The sequence below is a fragment of the Ciconia boyciana genome, chromosome 1 (genome assembly GCF_034638445.1).
Source record: "Ciconia boyciana chromosome 1, ASM3463844v1, whole genome shotgun sequence".
Classification (NCBI taxonomy): domain Eukaryota; kingdom Metazoa; phylum Chordata; class Aves; order Ciconiiformes; family Ciconiidae; genus Ciconia; species Ciconia boyciana.
Genome location: NC_132934.1, coordinates 54,621,150 through 54,637,478, shown reverse-complemented (window position 1 = coordinate 54,637,478; position 16,329 = coordinate 54,621,150). Strand labels below are relative to the sequence as shown.

At 39.9% G+C, this 16,329-nt stretch overlaps 1 protein-coding gene across 8 annotated transcripts in view; it reads left to right on the top strand.

Moving 5' to 3' along the window:
• Window positions 1-16,329, top strand: part of AGBL3 (AGBL carboxypeptidase 3) — a 30,511-nt gene that overhangs the window by 6,482 nt on the left and 7,700 nt on the right. For 6 of the 8 annotated variants that reach the window (XR_012043295.1, XR_012043294.1, XM_072866755.1 and 3 more), the window contains exons 5-13: window positions 2,069-2,207; window positions 2,733-3,512; window positions 5,158-5,320; window positions 6,428-6,554; window positions 7,101-7,198; window positions 7,357-7,436; window positions 8,566-8,632; window positions 12,797-12,865; window positions 14,646-14,703. Coding sequence is in view for 6 of the 8 variants with exons in the window: in XM_072866755.1 (XP_072722856.1) it covers window positions 2,069-2,207; window positions 2,733-3,512; window positions 5,158-5,320; window positions 6,428-6,554; window positions 7,101-7,198; window positions 7,357-7,436; window positions 8,566-8,632; window positions 12,797-12,865; window positions 14,646-14,703 (1,581 nt within the window). In the remaining 2 variants the exon portion in view is untranslated. The remainder of the gene's footprint in view (window positions 1-2,068; window positions 2,208-2,732; window positions 3,513-5,157; window positions 5,321-6,427; window positions 6,555-7,100; window positions 7,199-7,356; window positions 7,437-8,565; window positions 8,633-12,796; window positions 12,866-14,645; window positions 14,704-16,329) is intronic. The other 2 variants (XM_072866765.1, XM_072866746.1) reach the window with 1 other exon arrangement.

Genomic DNA, 16,329 nt, shown 5'->3' with positions numbered 1-16,329 from the left:
AGATTTATGACCTGAGTGCCACAGACTTTGACTGGCATGTAATGAGCCATTGCATCCTGCAGGAGACAGCAGTAGCACTCTCCTGATTCCCACTGAATTTGAATTTGAATTCAGCAGGAGCTGGGAGTTCCTGCCTGTCTGGGAACTACCTGCTGCTGAGTTCCTACAGGCCCTCCTAAAATCTGATTTGGGAGAGAAAAATACAATCCAATGGTGACTCCTATGCAGAAACATCAAAATACCATGATAGAGATCTCAGATTTTATTTGTGCATTTCATTCTATAGTGTTTGACTGATACAGATGTTTCCAGAAACAGTTTTACTGGATGAACTACTGAAACGTTTTTCTTCCTTAATGTTAAGGAAGAGCATGAAGAGGAAGGGAAGGGTAGAGAAACTGTGAATGGAATTTCAGCTAAACAGAAAGTAATTATTCAAGTGGGTATCCCAGCCAGCAAAGCTAACAGTCCTTCTCTAATGAAAACCCCTATGGCTCTGTAGTAACTTCAGTCATGAAGAACAATACACTGAATATGGCATCTTTTGTATATGGCAACAGCGATTCAAGGAATGAAAAAATGACTTATAAGAATCTTAGCTTTACATAACTTCCCTGAGTAGTACTGTCAGAGCTTTAACAACACTACAGGAGAGAATAAGACAGACTGCTGCAGGATAAATCTCTAGCACAGCCCCAGTCAAGCAAGGGCAGGCAACTCTGGTCTGAACGGGGGCTGCTGTGCAGCTCTAGCCCTGCTGTGTGGTACAGGGTCAGTCCCCCTAATTGGCAGCATGGTAAGGAGGCAGTTTCTCCTCAGGAGGATCCAGCAGTAAGGACATAGAAGCAAGAATACAGGAGGTGAGAATACAACAGCTTGGTGATCGGTGTCCAGCCACCAGTACAAATCCTTCATTTTGCTAGTTAGAAAGTTATGTAGTGGGGAGTTTCACTTCTGGCAGATAAGACAGCCAGTTCGATATCAGCAGTGTGAAAACCACAGTCTCACAGAACGTAGTTTCAGCCTGGAATATCTGCAGTTTTCACCTGTCCTCCTTTTCCCTGAGCTGGCCCTAACCCAAGCGTCAGAGTGCAGCTTGTGCTGCTGAGATCGGCCGGAGCGGCCAGCGTGGCTTCACTGACTCTGCAGCAGGATCTTTGGGCTCCTGGCTTTCGGCAGAAGAGACTCATCCTCTTTCTCTATTTTGTGGGTACAGTTTGGAGGCGACAGGAAGTTTTGATTACTCTGGTTTTCCACGCCTTTGCCACCATATTGATGCCAATGCAGAGAAAGCAAATAAATGTTAAAAATAATTCTTGCCTTGGTTCTGTAAAGGGAGGATCCTTGACCGTTAAAATTATGCCAAGAAGATTCTGGAACCGAAACAACTTCCCAACCAAAATACTAAATTCTTGCTGATGGCAAATCCAGAAGTTCTGGTCTTTAATGAACTATGGTAATGAAGATTGTAGTAAAAAGTTCAGTTATGCCTCTGTGAGCCTCTCATCTGAGGAAAAAGTAGCAGAAAAGAGCAAAAGGAGATATGGGCTCAAACTGCATGCTAGATGTGATGTGAAAACACCTCTTGCAATATAGAAGTGATTGCTGCTTGGGCTGGACATCATATTTTTTACTTCTAGACTAGAATAATTGAATACAGAGATTTAAAAACAAACTGATGGCAAGAGTTGTCAGCTACATATGATTTCTAAGTAGAGAAGTTGTCCATTTGACTGGTGAAAAGACCTGGGGGAGCTGAGTCCTAGAGTCTTTTCACTTAACTCAGTTGCTTTGCCAAAGTACAGAGTATGAATTGCCCTTTGCTCGTACAGAGACACACAGGCACCTCCAAGACAGAGTCAGATCTTGGGCTGGCCAAAATCCATAAGGTTAAGTGGGAATGGGCAGCAAAATCTTCGTATAATTTCTTTTACACATACCTAAGATGTGCTTTGAAGTTCAGGTCCATGCAGTTTCTGCTTCTAGAAGGAGTTTTCAGAAGGATGCAGGTATTTCCTAAAATGACTCAGACTGAAATGAAAGACATCTGTTCTGCTCCTTCCTCTAGCTAACAAAAATTCCTGCTTTATGTATTCCCAAGTGAGAGGTTTCTGCCCCCTGAAGCAGATCCTCCATCAGAAAGGGGACAACACACTGATCTTCGAAGCACGGTTTGAGAGTGGGAATTTGCAGAAGGTGGTCAAAATGTAAGTTTCTAATCTTTTTTTATTTTATTAAGATGGAGTTATTATCAGAGTTGTTATTATCAGCAGCCTGCTATCAGTTTCTGAGCAGGATGTGTTGCTCTGGGTTTGTAACTTTTTTACATTAGTTGAATAAGCTTCAAAAGTAGTTTCAGGTAACCTTCACATGAAATGGTCTGATAGCCATTCCATAGCACTGAACATTTTCTACAGGTGATAATCACCCACACAAACTGAACACCTTTTCTTAAGCACCTCCTTTTAAAGCATAGTGTGGAGAACGTTTCTAGAAGTCCTAGTTACTATCAAAAGTCCTAATGAAGACAGCAGTTGCATTATTGACACACTCAGTGCGATTAGGCATCTTTTCCTGGCAGCTGCGTAGACTTTGATTTATAACCGTGTAAATCGGATTTGCACCTGATTCACTGCAAGGTGCTTTTTCATGACAGTCTGCACTACTTGACACTGCATCATACTACAGTGCTAACCAGCTTCACAATTGTTTGTCTTCTTTCTGCGTACCAGCAATGAATTTGAGTACCAGCTGACCCTGCGCACCGACCTCTACACAAGCAGACACACGCAGTGGTACTACTTCCAAGTAAGCAATATGCAGGCAGGGGTGCCGTATCGCTTCACTATTGTCAACTTTACCAGGCGTAACAGCTTATATAAATGTGGCTTGCGGCCACTGTTGTACTCAGAAGCCGATGCTAAGAAACACAAGGTTGGCTGGCGAAGGACTGGAAACGAAATCAAGTATTACAAAAACAATGCGGGCCAAGGTGGACATCAGTATTTCTCACTCACTTGGACATTCCAGTTCCCTCATGACGGAGACACCTGCTACTTTGCCCACTGCTATCCTTACACCTACTCCAAACTGCAGGAGTACCTGGTGGCCATCTCTAAAGATCCAGTGAAGTCCAAATTCTGCAAGATTCACATCTTGTGCCATTCACTGGCAGGAAACATAGTGTATGTTTTAACTATCACCACCCCCCCCCAAAGTGGCAAGGGCACCAAGAGGAAGGCTGTGATACTAACTGCGAGGGTGCATCCGGGAGAAACTAACAGTTCCTGGATAATGAAGGGCTTTCTGGATTACATTCTTGGCAATTCAGGCAAAGCTCAACTGCTGCGGGACAATTTTGTCTTCAAAGTGGTACCCATGTTGAATCCAGATGGTGTGATTGTGGGAAATCACCGCTGTTCTTTAACAGGTCAGGACTTGAACCGCAAATACAGATCTAAAGTGAAGAAATGTTATCCTTCCATCTGGTATACCCGAAACATGATCAAAAGGTAACTTCATTTTCTTTCCCTTTACAATAGACGATTTTTCTTCCCACTGTCTCTTTGTTAACGTGACTTCTCTGTCCCTTGTTGTTTTGGTTTTGTTTACATCTTGGCCCTGTACCCAAGCCTTTCTGACTGTTTTGTTTACCTTCAGTTGCATTTCAGAGTGGGTTATTTTTTTCTTCAGTATTGTGCAGGTTTTCCTTTAATATCCTCTCTCCATTCCTGGTAATAAGTTATATCTCCGAAGTAAAAGAGTTTTCATCAAAACGTTTTCAGCATATTTCTCCCCACTATCCTCTGCCAAAATCTACTTATCAAATTCCTTATTTCTCTCATTTTCTTCTTTTCTGGCACACAACCATGACCTAGAATGAAGTTAGGTTCAGAATAGATCCCAGATGTCCATTTGACGGCAAAAATTGCCAAGTTGGCTGTATGTTTTGCTACAAATATATTTGATTTCTTATGCAGACTTCCAGTCACGGAGACATTGATACTCTGGATATAAAACTAAACCTTCGGGTATTAAACTAAACCTTCAGCTAGTAAACTAAATCCCTCTGGTTTAACTTCTGTAACAAATTAATACAAACAAGACTCTTGTGCAAAAAGCCAGTGTCAGAATTAGTACATTTAATGCTTTTCATCTAGTTACAGCCTGTTTATATAAGATCTGTATTCTTTCAAATTAATGTTTTGGCATGTAGATCCCTAGCTTACAGGGGATGAGCACTGTGCCTCTCCTTCTTTTCCATGAGATTCCTCTCTCGGTCTTACCATATGGAGACAGCCTGGACTTGTGAGTGCCCTGTAATTAGTATTAGTATTAGTAAAAGCAGGGATAAACTACTGACCTTCAGCCTCATAGTCAGCTACTGTCAGCTGTGACCTTCAGCCTCATAGTCAGCTACTGTCAGCTGAGACAGATATGTTTATTACTGCTTCCTTCTTAGTTCCACCGTGGATTTCCATCTCCTGCCCAGAGTAAAAACCCCAGGTGACAAGCCGTGGTGCCGTCTTCATCTTCCCTGTAGAGCTCTGCTTTGCCACGTATTGGGCATTGGGGTTGTGGGTTGCTAAACCCCAATGTGTCTACCTGCAAATTTTCTTTTAAAAGTTAGTTAAGCAATAATACATTGCAGAATCTTGGCACATCATAAAAATTGATGTCTCCAGTTTGATAAAGGAAAGAGTATTCACTGCCATTTATGTTTCAGTCTCATAATTGTACAGCATGTATTATTCAACACATGTACAACAGTGAAAGAGCAGCAGATAAGAATAGCAGCTTTCAGCTGTACAACATGCTCATGTACACATCTACAGAGCTGGATGTATATAACTGAGCCTGAGGGTTAGAACAGACACATGGACAAAGGCTGATGATGCATACATTCATATCTTTTTTCAGTGCAGTGACAAGTGGTTTATTTTGGAGGGAACTGAGCAGTTTGGCTCTAATCTAGCACACTAAATTTTTAACTTAGAGCTCAGAATATGAAACTTGTATTGATTTCTTGCTCTTTAGGTTACACATGAGCTTCAGTGTAACGTATTAGCTCAGGCTTATTTCTGAAGTGGAGGAAAAAAACCAAACCACTTTTAAAACCACTTTTAATAAAGTATTCTGTGTCATCCCATATTACAGAGTGATGGGGGAACGTGATGTTTTTCTGTATTGTGACATCCATGGTCACAACAGGAAACAAAATGTCTTCATGTATGGTTGTGAGAGAAAGCAGCAAGCAAAAGCACCATATGTGCATCCACGTGTCTTCCCACTCTTGCTGAGCAAGAGCTGCCCAGATAAGGTAGGCAAATGTCTGGCTAGAAACTTACTCACCTAAAAATTCAAGCACTACCTGGAATCCATAATTTTTTGTTAAGGTATCACATTTATTAAAAGACCGCATTTCAGCCAGTAAAATAATCTTCAATTGTCTAAAACTAGAAATGGTAGGAATATGAAATTTTAACTCCTTTGAAATTCCAGCACTCTAAAATGTATAATGCTGAATTGGGACATAAAGTTAGCATTTTTAAAAGATTTTTTTAAAAGAATGAAAAAAAATGGAATATCAAAGTAACATTGTTTTAACAATGTCAAAAACTAACATTAAATATTGTGTACTCATATATTAAATGCAGGTTTAAAATATATTGTAGAATTAAAAACAAACAAGTAAGCAAATAAGAAACTAAAGAAGAAAAATGTTTCTCCAGATTGAATCCTTTTGAAAACTTCTTTTGAAAATTGTGTCAAAATCACCATGCTTGTGTAAGATATTTCAATTAGGAAAATGAAAAGTTTAGTAGGAAATGACGGTTTTTAAAATATGTCATTTTCCAGCAAAATCTGACTGCAGTAAGCTGCTTTTGAACCAGAAAGGTTGCAAAGGCTCAGGAATAAAACAACACACAAACTAACCTACTAGATGTCATTGCATACTTGCAGCTAATGCTGTTTTCCTCAGATGTCAATAATGAAGTGGTTGTGAGCTCCAGATCGGTTGCATCAAACTGTTGGTCTGTTAACTCATGAGAGAAGAGGTATTCCAACTTTTTAGTAAATATGCATGTTGGTATGTAACAGAATTTGTGGTAACTCAGCTGGTCAGCTGTCTATATAGGATCATTTAGAAACAGTAAGTACAGCCACATAAAAAATTATTTGCAGATGTCTCAGAAATCTTTAAAGTAAAATAAACTTTTAATCAGAAGTCTGTTATTTCACCTACATCTCCATTATACCAGTAATAACAGTATGTTCTGAGCTATGTTGTGCAATATTCAAGTAGAGTGAAAACTCACAATTGTTTACCTGGGTAGATAAGATTTAAAAAAACTTGCAGGGTTAAAATGAAATTATTGCATCTTCCTGTTTACTTCAAAGGCTAATGCTGTACTTGTCTTTTAAGTTCTCATTCCCAGACTGCCGTTTCAGAGTACGAAAGAGCAAAGAAGGCACAGGTCGAGTGGTAATGTGGAAGATGGGCATCAACAACAGCTACACTTTGGAAGCTTCTATTTGTGGCTCTAAGTTGGGTGAGACAATTCCCTGTAGCTATTTGGTAGGAATCATCAAACAAGACCTTTACTTTTGGTTTTTCATGGAAAATGGTAGCTTGAGCTACCAGCCCCTTGTTGGTGTTCTGTCTTATTGGATAGAAATGAATGATGATTCAAGATATGAGTTGGGAAAAACACTAGAACTAGGGCATTCACCTAGCAACCTTTCAGGCCACTGCTAGCATTATTGCATATGTATCATGAAAGAACAACATCAGTGGATGTCAAATAAAAAGCAGTAACTAAAGCCAGTTGTATTTTTAGAAAATTTTGTAATAGGGAATCAGTTAACAATGCATCATAGTTAACCCCCTCTGAGTAGACAGATTTGTTCATATAGGCAGAATAATGATCTGTAATATCATCTGTGTAAAACTCTGGCAGTCATAGACCTGTCTAGCATCTGTCAGTGAAAGATATGTGAGTTTGCAGTCAGCCACCATCCTGAAATATCACAGATACCTAGCAGTCAGCAGGATGACTGACATTTTCATTTATGTCTTGCTCCTATTGATGCTGCAGGCTGCAGACAAAGCACCCATTTTGATATGAAAGACTTGGAGTCAATAGGACAGCATTTCTGTGATGCTCTCTTGAACTACTGTGTTCATAACAAGGAGGTAAGGAAAGTCCCCCCTAGGCCTTTTCTCCTGCCTCAGTTCATCCTACTGTAACAAAACATAATACTCTATAGCCTTATAGCAATAATAAATTTGATAATGGCTTTCTTTAAGCAGTAAACTAAATTTGTGGTGTTTCTTATTGTCTGTGCCTAAAGGAACACGAGAAAGTAGTGAAACAGCAAGCCAGGGTGAACTCCAAGGTCCTGAACTCTGATGTGTTGGGCTGGGATTCCAGGTAACTTAGAACTATCCAGATATGCCACAATTTATATGTTCTCTGTACCCCATAAAGACTGCCAGAGTAAATGTTAGAAGTGTTACTAAAATTACACTTTTAATAGTCACACTCCTTAATTTAACGCTCCTTAAAAGATTGCATACAAATCTTATATCCAAACCTTAACAGCCAGTTCATTGGAAGTCGAGCTCTGTATCTACCCCAGGTGGCCTTCCTGAGGAGAAATGAAACTGCATTGGTACAGAGCTTGGTCTATTGCATCGCTTAAATCAATATACTTTTTTCAGCCTTACATTTTGCAGAGCAATCTAGCCACAATATAAGACATATCGTTTTGGTTTTGTGTAAAACTCATTTTATTAACTATGGAAGATGCTAGTCTGATTCCATTTAGCCAAAGGAGTTAAGTTCAGGGTAATTGATAGCAGTGCAAGAATCTGTATGCTGACCAAATGATACACCTATTAAACATGACCAGCTCCTCCTGTGCCAGTGCAGACTTTGAGTGACTGCAAGATCAGTTGTGCAGGTGATTTGTGAGAAGTGGGCATTTATGTGTGAACAGCTGTGGCCCTATGGTCATTTATTAAGGAATAAACCTTTTGTACATTTCTCTTTTGGGGAAACATTAATAGGTTGGATCTATCTTATCAAACTAGGTCCCCCGAGTATAGAAATAAAGAGCTGAGCTTCACAACTGGTGCTGAACTGCAAGGAAATAAAAAGAGACACAAGATCTTAATGTACCATCAGAGAACTAGGAGAAAGCTTGCTGGGAGCAAAGAGGATGATGTTCTGTGAGAGGACTTAGGAGGGAGTGGGAAGGTGCGTGAAGCAGAACTAAAAGAAACCTAGGTAGAAGCAGGAGGTGTCTTCTGGGTAGATCACATCTCTTTCAGTAACCAAGCTTTCTCTAAGATGATGATGCCCACTTTTTGCAGGTTAGCTGTAGGTCTGTAAAATTAAAATGTGGATCTGGAAGACATGCATGTGGAAAACAGATTTACATCTCTACAGCTAGGGTTACTAGAGAAAACACCTGTTAATGGTGTGAATGAACTCTGCAAAATACTGTTTGCAATCACCAAATTTGGAAATTATACAAAATAATGCTCGTCTTTCACAGCAGACAAACTTCTGACAGCCCAGACTCCTGTGATCTTGTTGCACACCAGCTAAAACTAGGTACTAAGGTATGCTGTGTCTTTTTCTTGTCTGTTTACATCTCTGTCCTGAATGCCACTGGGAAAGAATCACTAGAGTTTAACAGGCTCTATTTTGAAGAACCTGAGGAATAAGTCAGTCAGAATAGTAATTAACAAATCAGTAGTCTATAGAGATACAGTCCAAATGAACAGCGCAGAGCAATAATATTAATTTTTCCTATAGCTTAACCCAGATTGTCCAGAAGATGGTGGGTTTGTTCCAAAAGAAGATGGCTTTCTACCTGTCAGGTTCTGCAGTACAGCTGAGTAAGCAGACATAGGGTCAGGGTGAGGAGGAGGAGGGCACCAGCTTTGAGCACAAGAAGTATTGTGCCCATGTACACTGGTGTCAGCCATACTTTCAGATACCCAGTCCAGAGTGTTCAGGGGTTGTGTTCTCCTCTCATGCGTGCAGGCAAGTCATCACGCTGGTGCTAAGTGCTGTCAGCATCAGACTACTCCATTGCCTACTTCTAATCTCATAGGCAAATGTAGCCCCAGTTTTAACAAAGTGCTTTCACTGGAGGGCAATGAGACATTTTATTTTCCTGAAACCTGTATTTTTTTGTTTTGCTGAAAAGAACTGGTTGAAACATGGTTTTTTGTCCTTGTTTACTTGGTGTTTATTTCTTTGGTGCACTTAAGATATTTCCTGTAGATAAGCAAAACAAACTTTTGTGAGTGTATTACTTTTAGAAAGCTTGTGGATGAATTTTAGCCAACAATAATAGTTCCTGTAAATTGTTGCTTCCTGTTTGTGACATAAATACAGTAAATAAACAACAGTAAAAGGGGAAACTAGTACCAAGACTGTGTACTAAGAGTGTGTAAAACTGAAGTGACCCCTGTAACACTTTGCAAAACATGCAGATAGGCATTTCAGATGACTGGACTGGTTGACAAATTGCATGATTTGGAGTTTTAGATCTAGTTTCAGGAATGATAGTTTGAAACATTATATAGTCAGATAAGCTCTGGTGAGTGCACTTGTGGTGAGGGAAGCTGCCACCCATCCCTTTATGTGCTCTGCCCCTCCCTGGAGGCATTTGTCCCTCGAGAAGTTATATGGAGAACACGTTTGTGCGAAGTCCAACAGTTCCACTTAGTCCCACTGCCATCCAGAGTTTAAGCAAAGCTACAGGGTTTTGTACTTATGGAAGGTGAAGTCCAGACAGACTTTCCACTCACTCAGCCCACCTTGGGGGTAGTAATTTCTGATGGAAGGGCTGTGAAGATGGTGTCAACTTTTAATGTTTATCCACAGCTTGACATTTCTTCCCCTATTCTGTTCAGTGCTAAAGAACCAAGCAGGAATTTCCACCACTGATGCCATGATATTTCCAGGACTATATTAGTTACAGAATGTCAACCGTAGTGGGTTGGATGAAAGTCTCTTCTGCACGGTACAAGGACTGGTAGCAGAGAGTTGGTGAAAGTACGCAGAGGAGGGATGAGTTTTGAGATATTTTTTTCTTAATGTACCCTCTGTCATGTTCATTCTTATAGTGCTACCTTTGGGATTGAGTTTATTCATATGTGAATGATAAATCCACATGGGTACATTTCCTGGTACTGGATTTAAAAAAAACAAAATTCATGAAAACTTCAGAATGAAAATGGTAAATGGGCTCTAAAAGTTAGCAGCATTTTCTGGTTAACACCAAGTATCCTGGGCCTTTTAGTACTCCTCAGCCCCTAATGCTTTCTTGCCCCAGCTTCTGTCATTTGGCTAGCAGTATGCCTGTGCATGGAGGTGTGACATACGACTGGCAGCTGTGAGGACTGGCAACTTGAGAAAAATTTGCCTAAAACTCTGAGCCTTTCCACTTCATTTGCTAAAAATAGCCTTGTTTGTGTCGAAACACTCACCATGGCAGTCAGTGGGATTGATTCCAGTTTTTTCTGACATCCGTAAGTCCCATTTTCTTGTGGTCTATAAATGGTACATAGAAGCAAGGCAGGCGGGTTCACCTGATGTCTGTGACTAAGCTATAGATTGAGCAGGCTGCCACATAACTCTCATTCATAACTGCTTATTGCAAAACATCTGTGCGTGGTATTCATCCCAGGGATCAGGATTAAAGGCCCTATAATGAGATTTATCCAGATGACATGAGATCTGTGGAACCCTGTTGGATAATTGTGATTTCAGGGGACTTTCAAACTCAGAAAAAGAATTGCAGGGGTGTAACACTGCTTTAGATAACCAAAGTCCAGACAAACACAGAAGACCACTGCAGAAAGTTGGGGTATTGTTTCTCGTCCATTTAGTTTAGCCTTTAAACCTGGTAGTCTTGCTTGGGAATATACATAAAAGAAACAGCCAAGAACAAAGAAGGGCAGGGATGCCTTCCTAGAAACACTTGAGAATAGTCATACGGAACCCACACAAGAGCATTTGTTAAAGCCTAATTACTTCAGGGTCTGTACTCAATAATGGATTAGCATATTCCTCATCCCGACAGACTTTTCATATGATGTGATGAGCCATTTAACAGCCACTTTCTGTCCTTCCTTGTCTCCTCCTGCCACATTCCTTGCTGCGTATTCCTTCCACTTATATCCCTCTGATGTTCAGTCCCTGCTGTGTCCTGGTTTAATACACTAGTCTGATGGGAAACAAACCCAGCAAAAAGAATGAGATGGTTTTCTGCTGGGTTAATGAGTTAAATCAGCTCACACAAAAATTTTTTGAGCATCAGAGCCAGTTTAAGGAATGGAGGAAAACACTAGCTAGGAGCAGGGACCAAAGTGGCAGAGTTTGGAGCGGGGGAGGCAGGACCAAGGACTAAGGAAAAGAGACTTTCTCCTTCAGTAGCAGGAAGCCCTTAGGAGATCTCAGTGGTCTGTGAAACCACAGCTTTAAGTGATGACTCGAACCTCCCTATTTCAGAAGTGACTGCACTTTAGAAATTAGTCAGTAATTTAATACACAATAAAGAGGAGGCTTTTCTAGCAGAGATCCCTCTGGGTATAGAGCCCATCCTATCACGTGCCTGTCTTAGGAAAGGATGAGCATGTTCAGGACTGAACACAGCTTTGGCCACCTAAGAGCCTGATTCTGTACGGTTATGCCTGCCAACACCTATAAACGCCAGTATACACTGCAAAACCATTAGTTAAGTGGAGCTTCACTAGGTCCTCTTCTGTAATTTCTGTGCTGAAACATAGCAAAGACATCTTTCATGTGATCAAATTGTATGAATTGCATTCACGTATCTTTCATGCAATGAATTAAAGCACTTTTGCTGGATGTATACTGGGAGCAAAACACATCAGAGTGATGCTGCTACTACGTAAAGAAAGTAACAACAGTTTATCAAATGAGTTTGAAAGAACAGTACATTGCAATTCCTACAAGAAGTTTCTTTCTTTTGTTCTTTTAATGATTATGCGCATTTTCCCATGTGGATCTACTTCAGTGACTCATTAAGGTTATTATATCAAAAGACTTACTGAAATTTCTGTTGTTGTTCTTGATGGAAGTTCTTAAAGGTATTTGAAAAAGGTGAATAGCAAGGAATATCACAGGTACAGTAGAGTTTTCGACAGAAATTCATGCTGGGGCTGTACGTAGCCCTCAACAGCACTTTGCTCATGTTCTGCCCAGAAAACTATATGGCCCTCAGATGTAAAATAGGAGCACTGTTACTGTTACCTAGAGAAATCAAACTGTCATTTGGAAGGAGATGTCACGTTAATATTTTGATAGGTAATATTCTTTTTATGTACATAAACATTATAATGCAGGCTGCTTTATTAATGTTTTCTTTGATTCAGTAGGTTGACCAGTGCTTCCCAAGCTTTTTGCATTTTATGCCAATCTTTCTTTTCAGAAGCCCCTACATCGGAAAAACAGAGCAGTGGCTATTAGTACTACTGAGAAAGCCTGGCTCTCCAGGTTCCCAGACTAAAAATAAACAAGCCAAATGGAGTAGGAAGGGAGGTCCCTTGTCAGTATGATATGTTTGTGTCCAGGTTCATAAATATTTGCTGAACAGAACAGTATAATGAATTCAGTCTTGAGCAGCTTGCTTACATGTGTTCCTTCTGGCATTGTGATTATCATGTTTATCTGCAGTTCTTTTTTTTTCTTTGTAACTGTAATATTCCCTCATGAATCAAAATGGTTACATACTATTTTCTGTGCAGAAAAAACCCAAAACATCAGGAGAACATTTTCACAGCATTGCTAAGGACAGAAGTCATGAAAGCAAAAATGTGAGTATTTTTCATCCCAGTAGAAACATGTTGTGCTCTTTTTCTGACCAGAGACTGATATATGAAAACTTAATTCAACCACTGTAACTTTAGACAAGCAATTTTCTCACCAAAAGCTGCTGACCTAGAATGCCCATTGCTCTTTATTGTCTATTTCATCTATGAATGAAGCATTAACATCAACAAGTCTGGGACAGGAAAAAATTGTAAAATTATATCTCATTGTCGTGGTTTAACCCCAGCCGGCAACTAAGCACCACACAGCCACTTGCTCACTCCCCACTGGTGGGATGGGGAGAGAATTGGGAGGGTAAAAGTGAGAAAACTCATGGGTTGAGATAAAGACAGTTTAATAGGGAAGGCAAAAGCCGTGCATACAAGCAAAGCAAAACAAGGAATTCATTCACTACTTCCCATCGGCAGGCAGGTGTTCAGCCATCTCCAGGAAAGCAGGTCTCCATCACACATAACAGTTACTTGGGGAGACAAACGCTTTAACTCTGAACGTCCCCTCCTTCCTTCTTCCCCCAGCTTTATATACTGAGCATGACACCATATGGTATGGAATAGCCCTTTGGTCAGTTGGGGTCAGCTGTCCCAGCTGTGTCCCCTCCCAACTTCTTGTGCACCCCCAGCCTGCTTGCTGGTGGGGTGGTGTGAGAAGCAGAAGAGGCCTTGACTCTGTGTAAGCACTGCTCAGCAACAACTAAAACCATCTCTGTATTACCAAGACTGTTTCCAGCACAAATCCAAAACATAGCCCCATACTAGCTACTATGAAGAAAGTTAACTCTGTCCCAGCCAAAACCAGCACACTCATGAATATGTTATTTGATACATTCAGATCTGTCTGTCAAGGAATATTCCTTGGAGCTGGAGATTATACCAGCTCTTCTTCACTCTCCAAAACTACTAACAGCTCCCTCAGCTGGACCTGTTTCACTTCCAGTTTCATTGAACAAGATTTTTGCCAAGTCCATTAAAACATTTTCTGTTGTGTTTTCCAGTCCAGTAGAGTTCTATGAAGAGAAGAGAAAGGGAGAGGTCACAGGACATTCTAGGGAAACAGGCAGTAAATATTTTAATTAACCTGGGGATCATTACCAAGCCCCAGCTCTGAAATACTCATGCTGGCAATATTTGTAAAGCTACGTCATGCCCCTTCCTACCATTCAAGAGTATGTGATTTGGTAGTCAGCATTAGCTGGCCTAGCAGCTACCATGGGATTAAGTTTACTAAAAGGTCATTGTCAGAACAGTTGGTATAAGATCTAATCTTTTTTAAAAACACCACTTCTCCATTATTGCTGTTCGGCATCCTACATAACTATTTAGAAAATGTGAGCCTTGTGGTAGTTGACAAACACTTAAAAATCCTAGATGAAAACAGCGGAGTCTAATGTTACATTCCTACTTTCATGAAAAGGAGTTTAACTTAAGTATTTTTTATAATGCTGAGCGCCCAACAGCTCACAAAGTGAACACAAGTTGCTGAGTTTTCTGAGCTTTTGAACATCAGGCCAAATACTGAATGTCTAGCTTGCCTTCTGCTTAAAAAAAAAAAAAAAAAGAAAAAAGAAAAAGCCTGATCTTTACATGTTAACTGTTTTCCCACTAGTTATTGAACTCTTACCAGGCTTCCCCTGTCCTAATCTAGTGTACACTCCTTGAACAAGCCATGAAGTGCCTGATCATAAAGATGATAATACCTTTTTGTCATTCAGTCTTTTGGAACTTAATAATACTAATACTTCGTTTGTGTTTCTCTTCTGTTTCACAGACTCAGGGCATTGAAACTCAACATAAGGTAACTCAGGTACTTGACCCAGTTAAAAAAGGTAAGCATTATATGTTTGTTTAATTCCTAAAATCCCAATAAGCCAGTTTTTCTCTATAATCTCAAACCTCAGTAAAGAGTATGTCCCAAAAATATAAGTACAGAGTCCTTTGGCTGGGGTTTCACTCAGTCTCAGCATTTGGAAGAGCTCATTTTTCTTTAAACTGTCTTCATCACATTCTTACACTCTGCTTTACTGGTTGGGAACGATCTCACTGGAGAAAAACCGAACTCAAGGCAAATTCCAGAGAGGTGAAAAAATATTTGTTCCTATTGGCAGTAGGGTACACACATTTGTAATAATGTGCCCATTTGGTCCAGAGAGACTAGAGGAGAAAACATTCATTGAAGTCAAACAAGGCAGCCCAAATCCTGTGGAAAATTGGGATCAACCAGAACTTTCTGGTTTCAGTACAGACAAAGAAGCAGATGTGGAGGCTAAGGAAACTGAACTGGAGGACTTGTGTCATTGCAAGCACGAGGAAATCTGGGAAAGATTTAGGTGTTAAAGTGAACAAGTAGCTCAGCATGAGTTATCTTCATACTGTGCCATGAAGACAAATACAGTTTTTGCCTATGTGAAAATAGAAGGAGGGAAAAGCTATCTTGACTTCTTTGTAGAACTTCTTTAAGGCTAATACTGAATTACTATGACTACTTCTGGTGTCATCATTATTTTAAATTATTTTTTAAAAAAGAAGAATGCAAAAGAGAACCCTCAAAGTATGTGAGAACTGGAGACAACCTCTTGTTGTGACACTTAAGAGAATTCAGCCATTTCATGATGAAATGAGACTTTATGGGATGAAAATTGTCTCCTAAAATACAAGGATGTTCTTCAGTAGAGTAGCTGAAAGTAGGAGAGATAGCCTCAGTCCATGAAAAAGAAAGCATGAGAAGCTGTGACTGCAATTGATAACACACAAATTTGCATTAGAAATGAGAGATGCGTGTTTTGGCACGGAGTCAGAACACCCATCAGTGCAAACTCAAGGAGATGTAGTGGGTTCTCTGTCCCACTTCAGTCAAACACACAGTCTACAACAGGGTCCACAGAAAACTGAATTAAATTGCTAGCCTATTTTTCATTGTAGGTGAAACGAATTATGAAATGCTCTGTGTTTTTTTCAGGCCTTAAAAATCTGGTTTTCATAAACTTATAATTTTAATGTTTCACATTAAAACAGAATAGGCTTCTTACAGGAATGTAGAGTTCTTTCAATCCAAGAGTTTAAGTATAGGGTTTGGTAGAGTTTTTGGTAGAGTTTTAATAGAAATTGCTGCTGTGGACAGAGTACTGAAAAGCACGGGAATTTGTTATGCTTAGTGTCAAACTTTGTGGCTTTGCAGATACCCACAAAGCCATGAAACAGCCCACTATCAAGCATACAAAATCAACAAGGTAATCTATGAAGAAAGTAGCAAAGTAGAAATGTCCTGAATAGAAAGCTACCTGTCCTTATCCCACAGTGCCATAAGTCAGCATTCATTGATTTTAGCCATTATTATAATTTTTATTTATTCCAGTAAACTCTGACCAGTGTTAATTACAGCATCGTGTCACTTTTCTTAGATTCTTACAGCTCGTATTACTGGCAAAATTTTGCAAAGCCAATAGTACATTTCT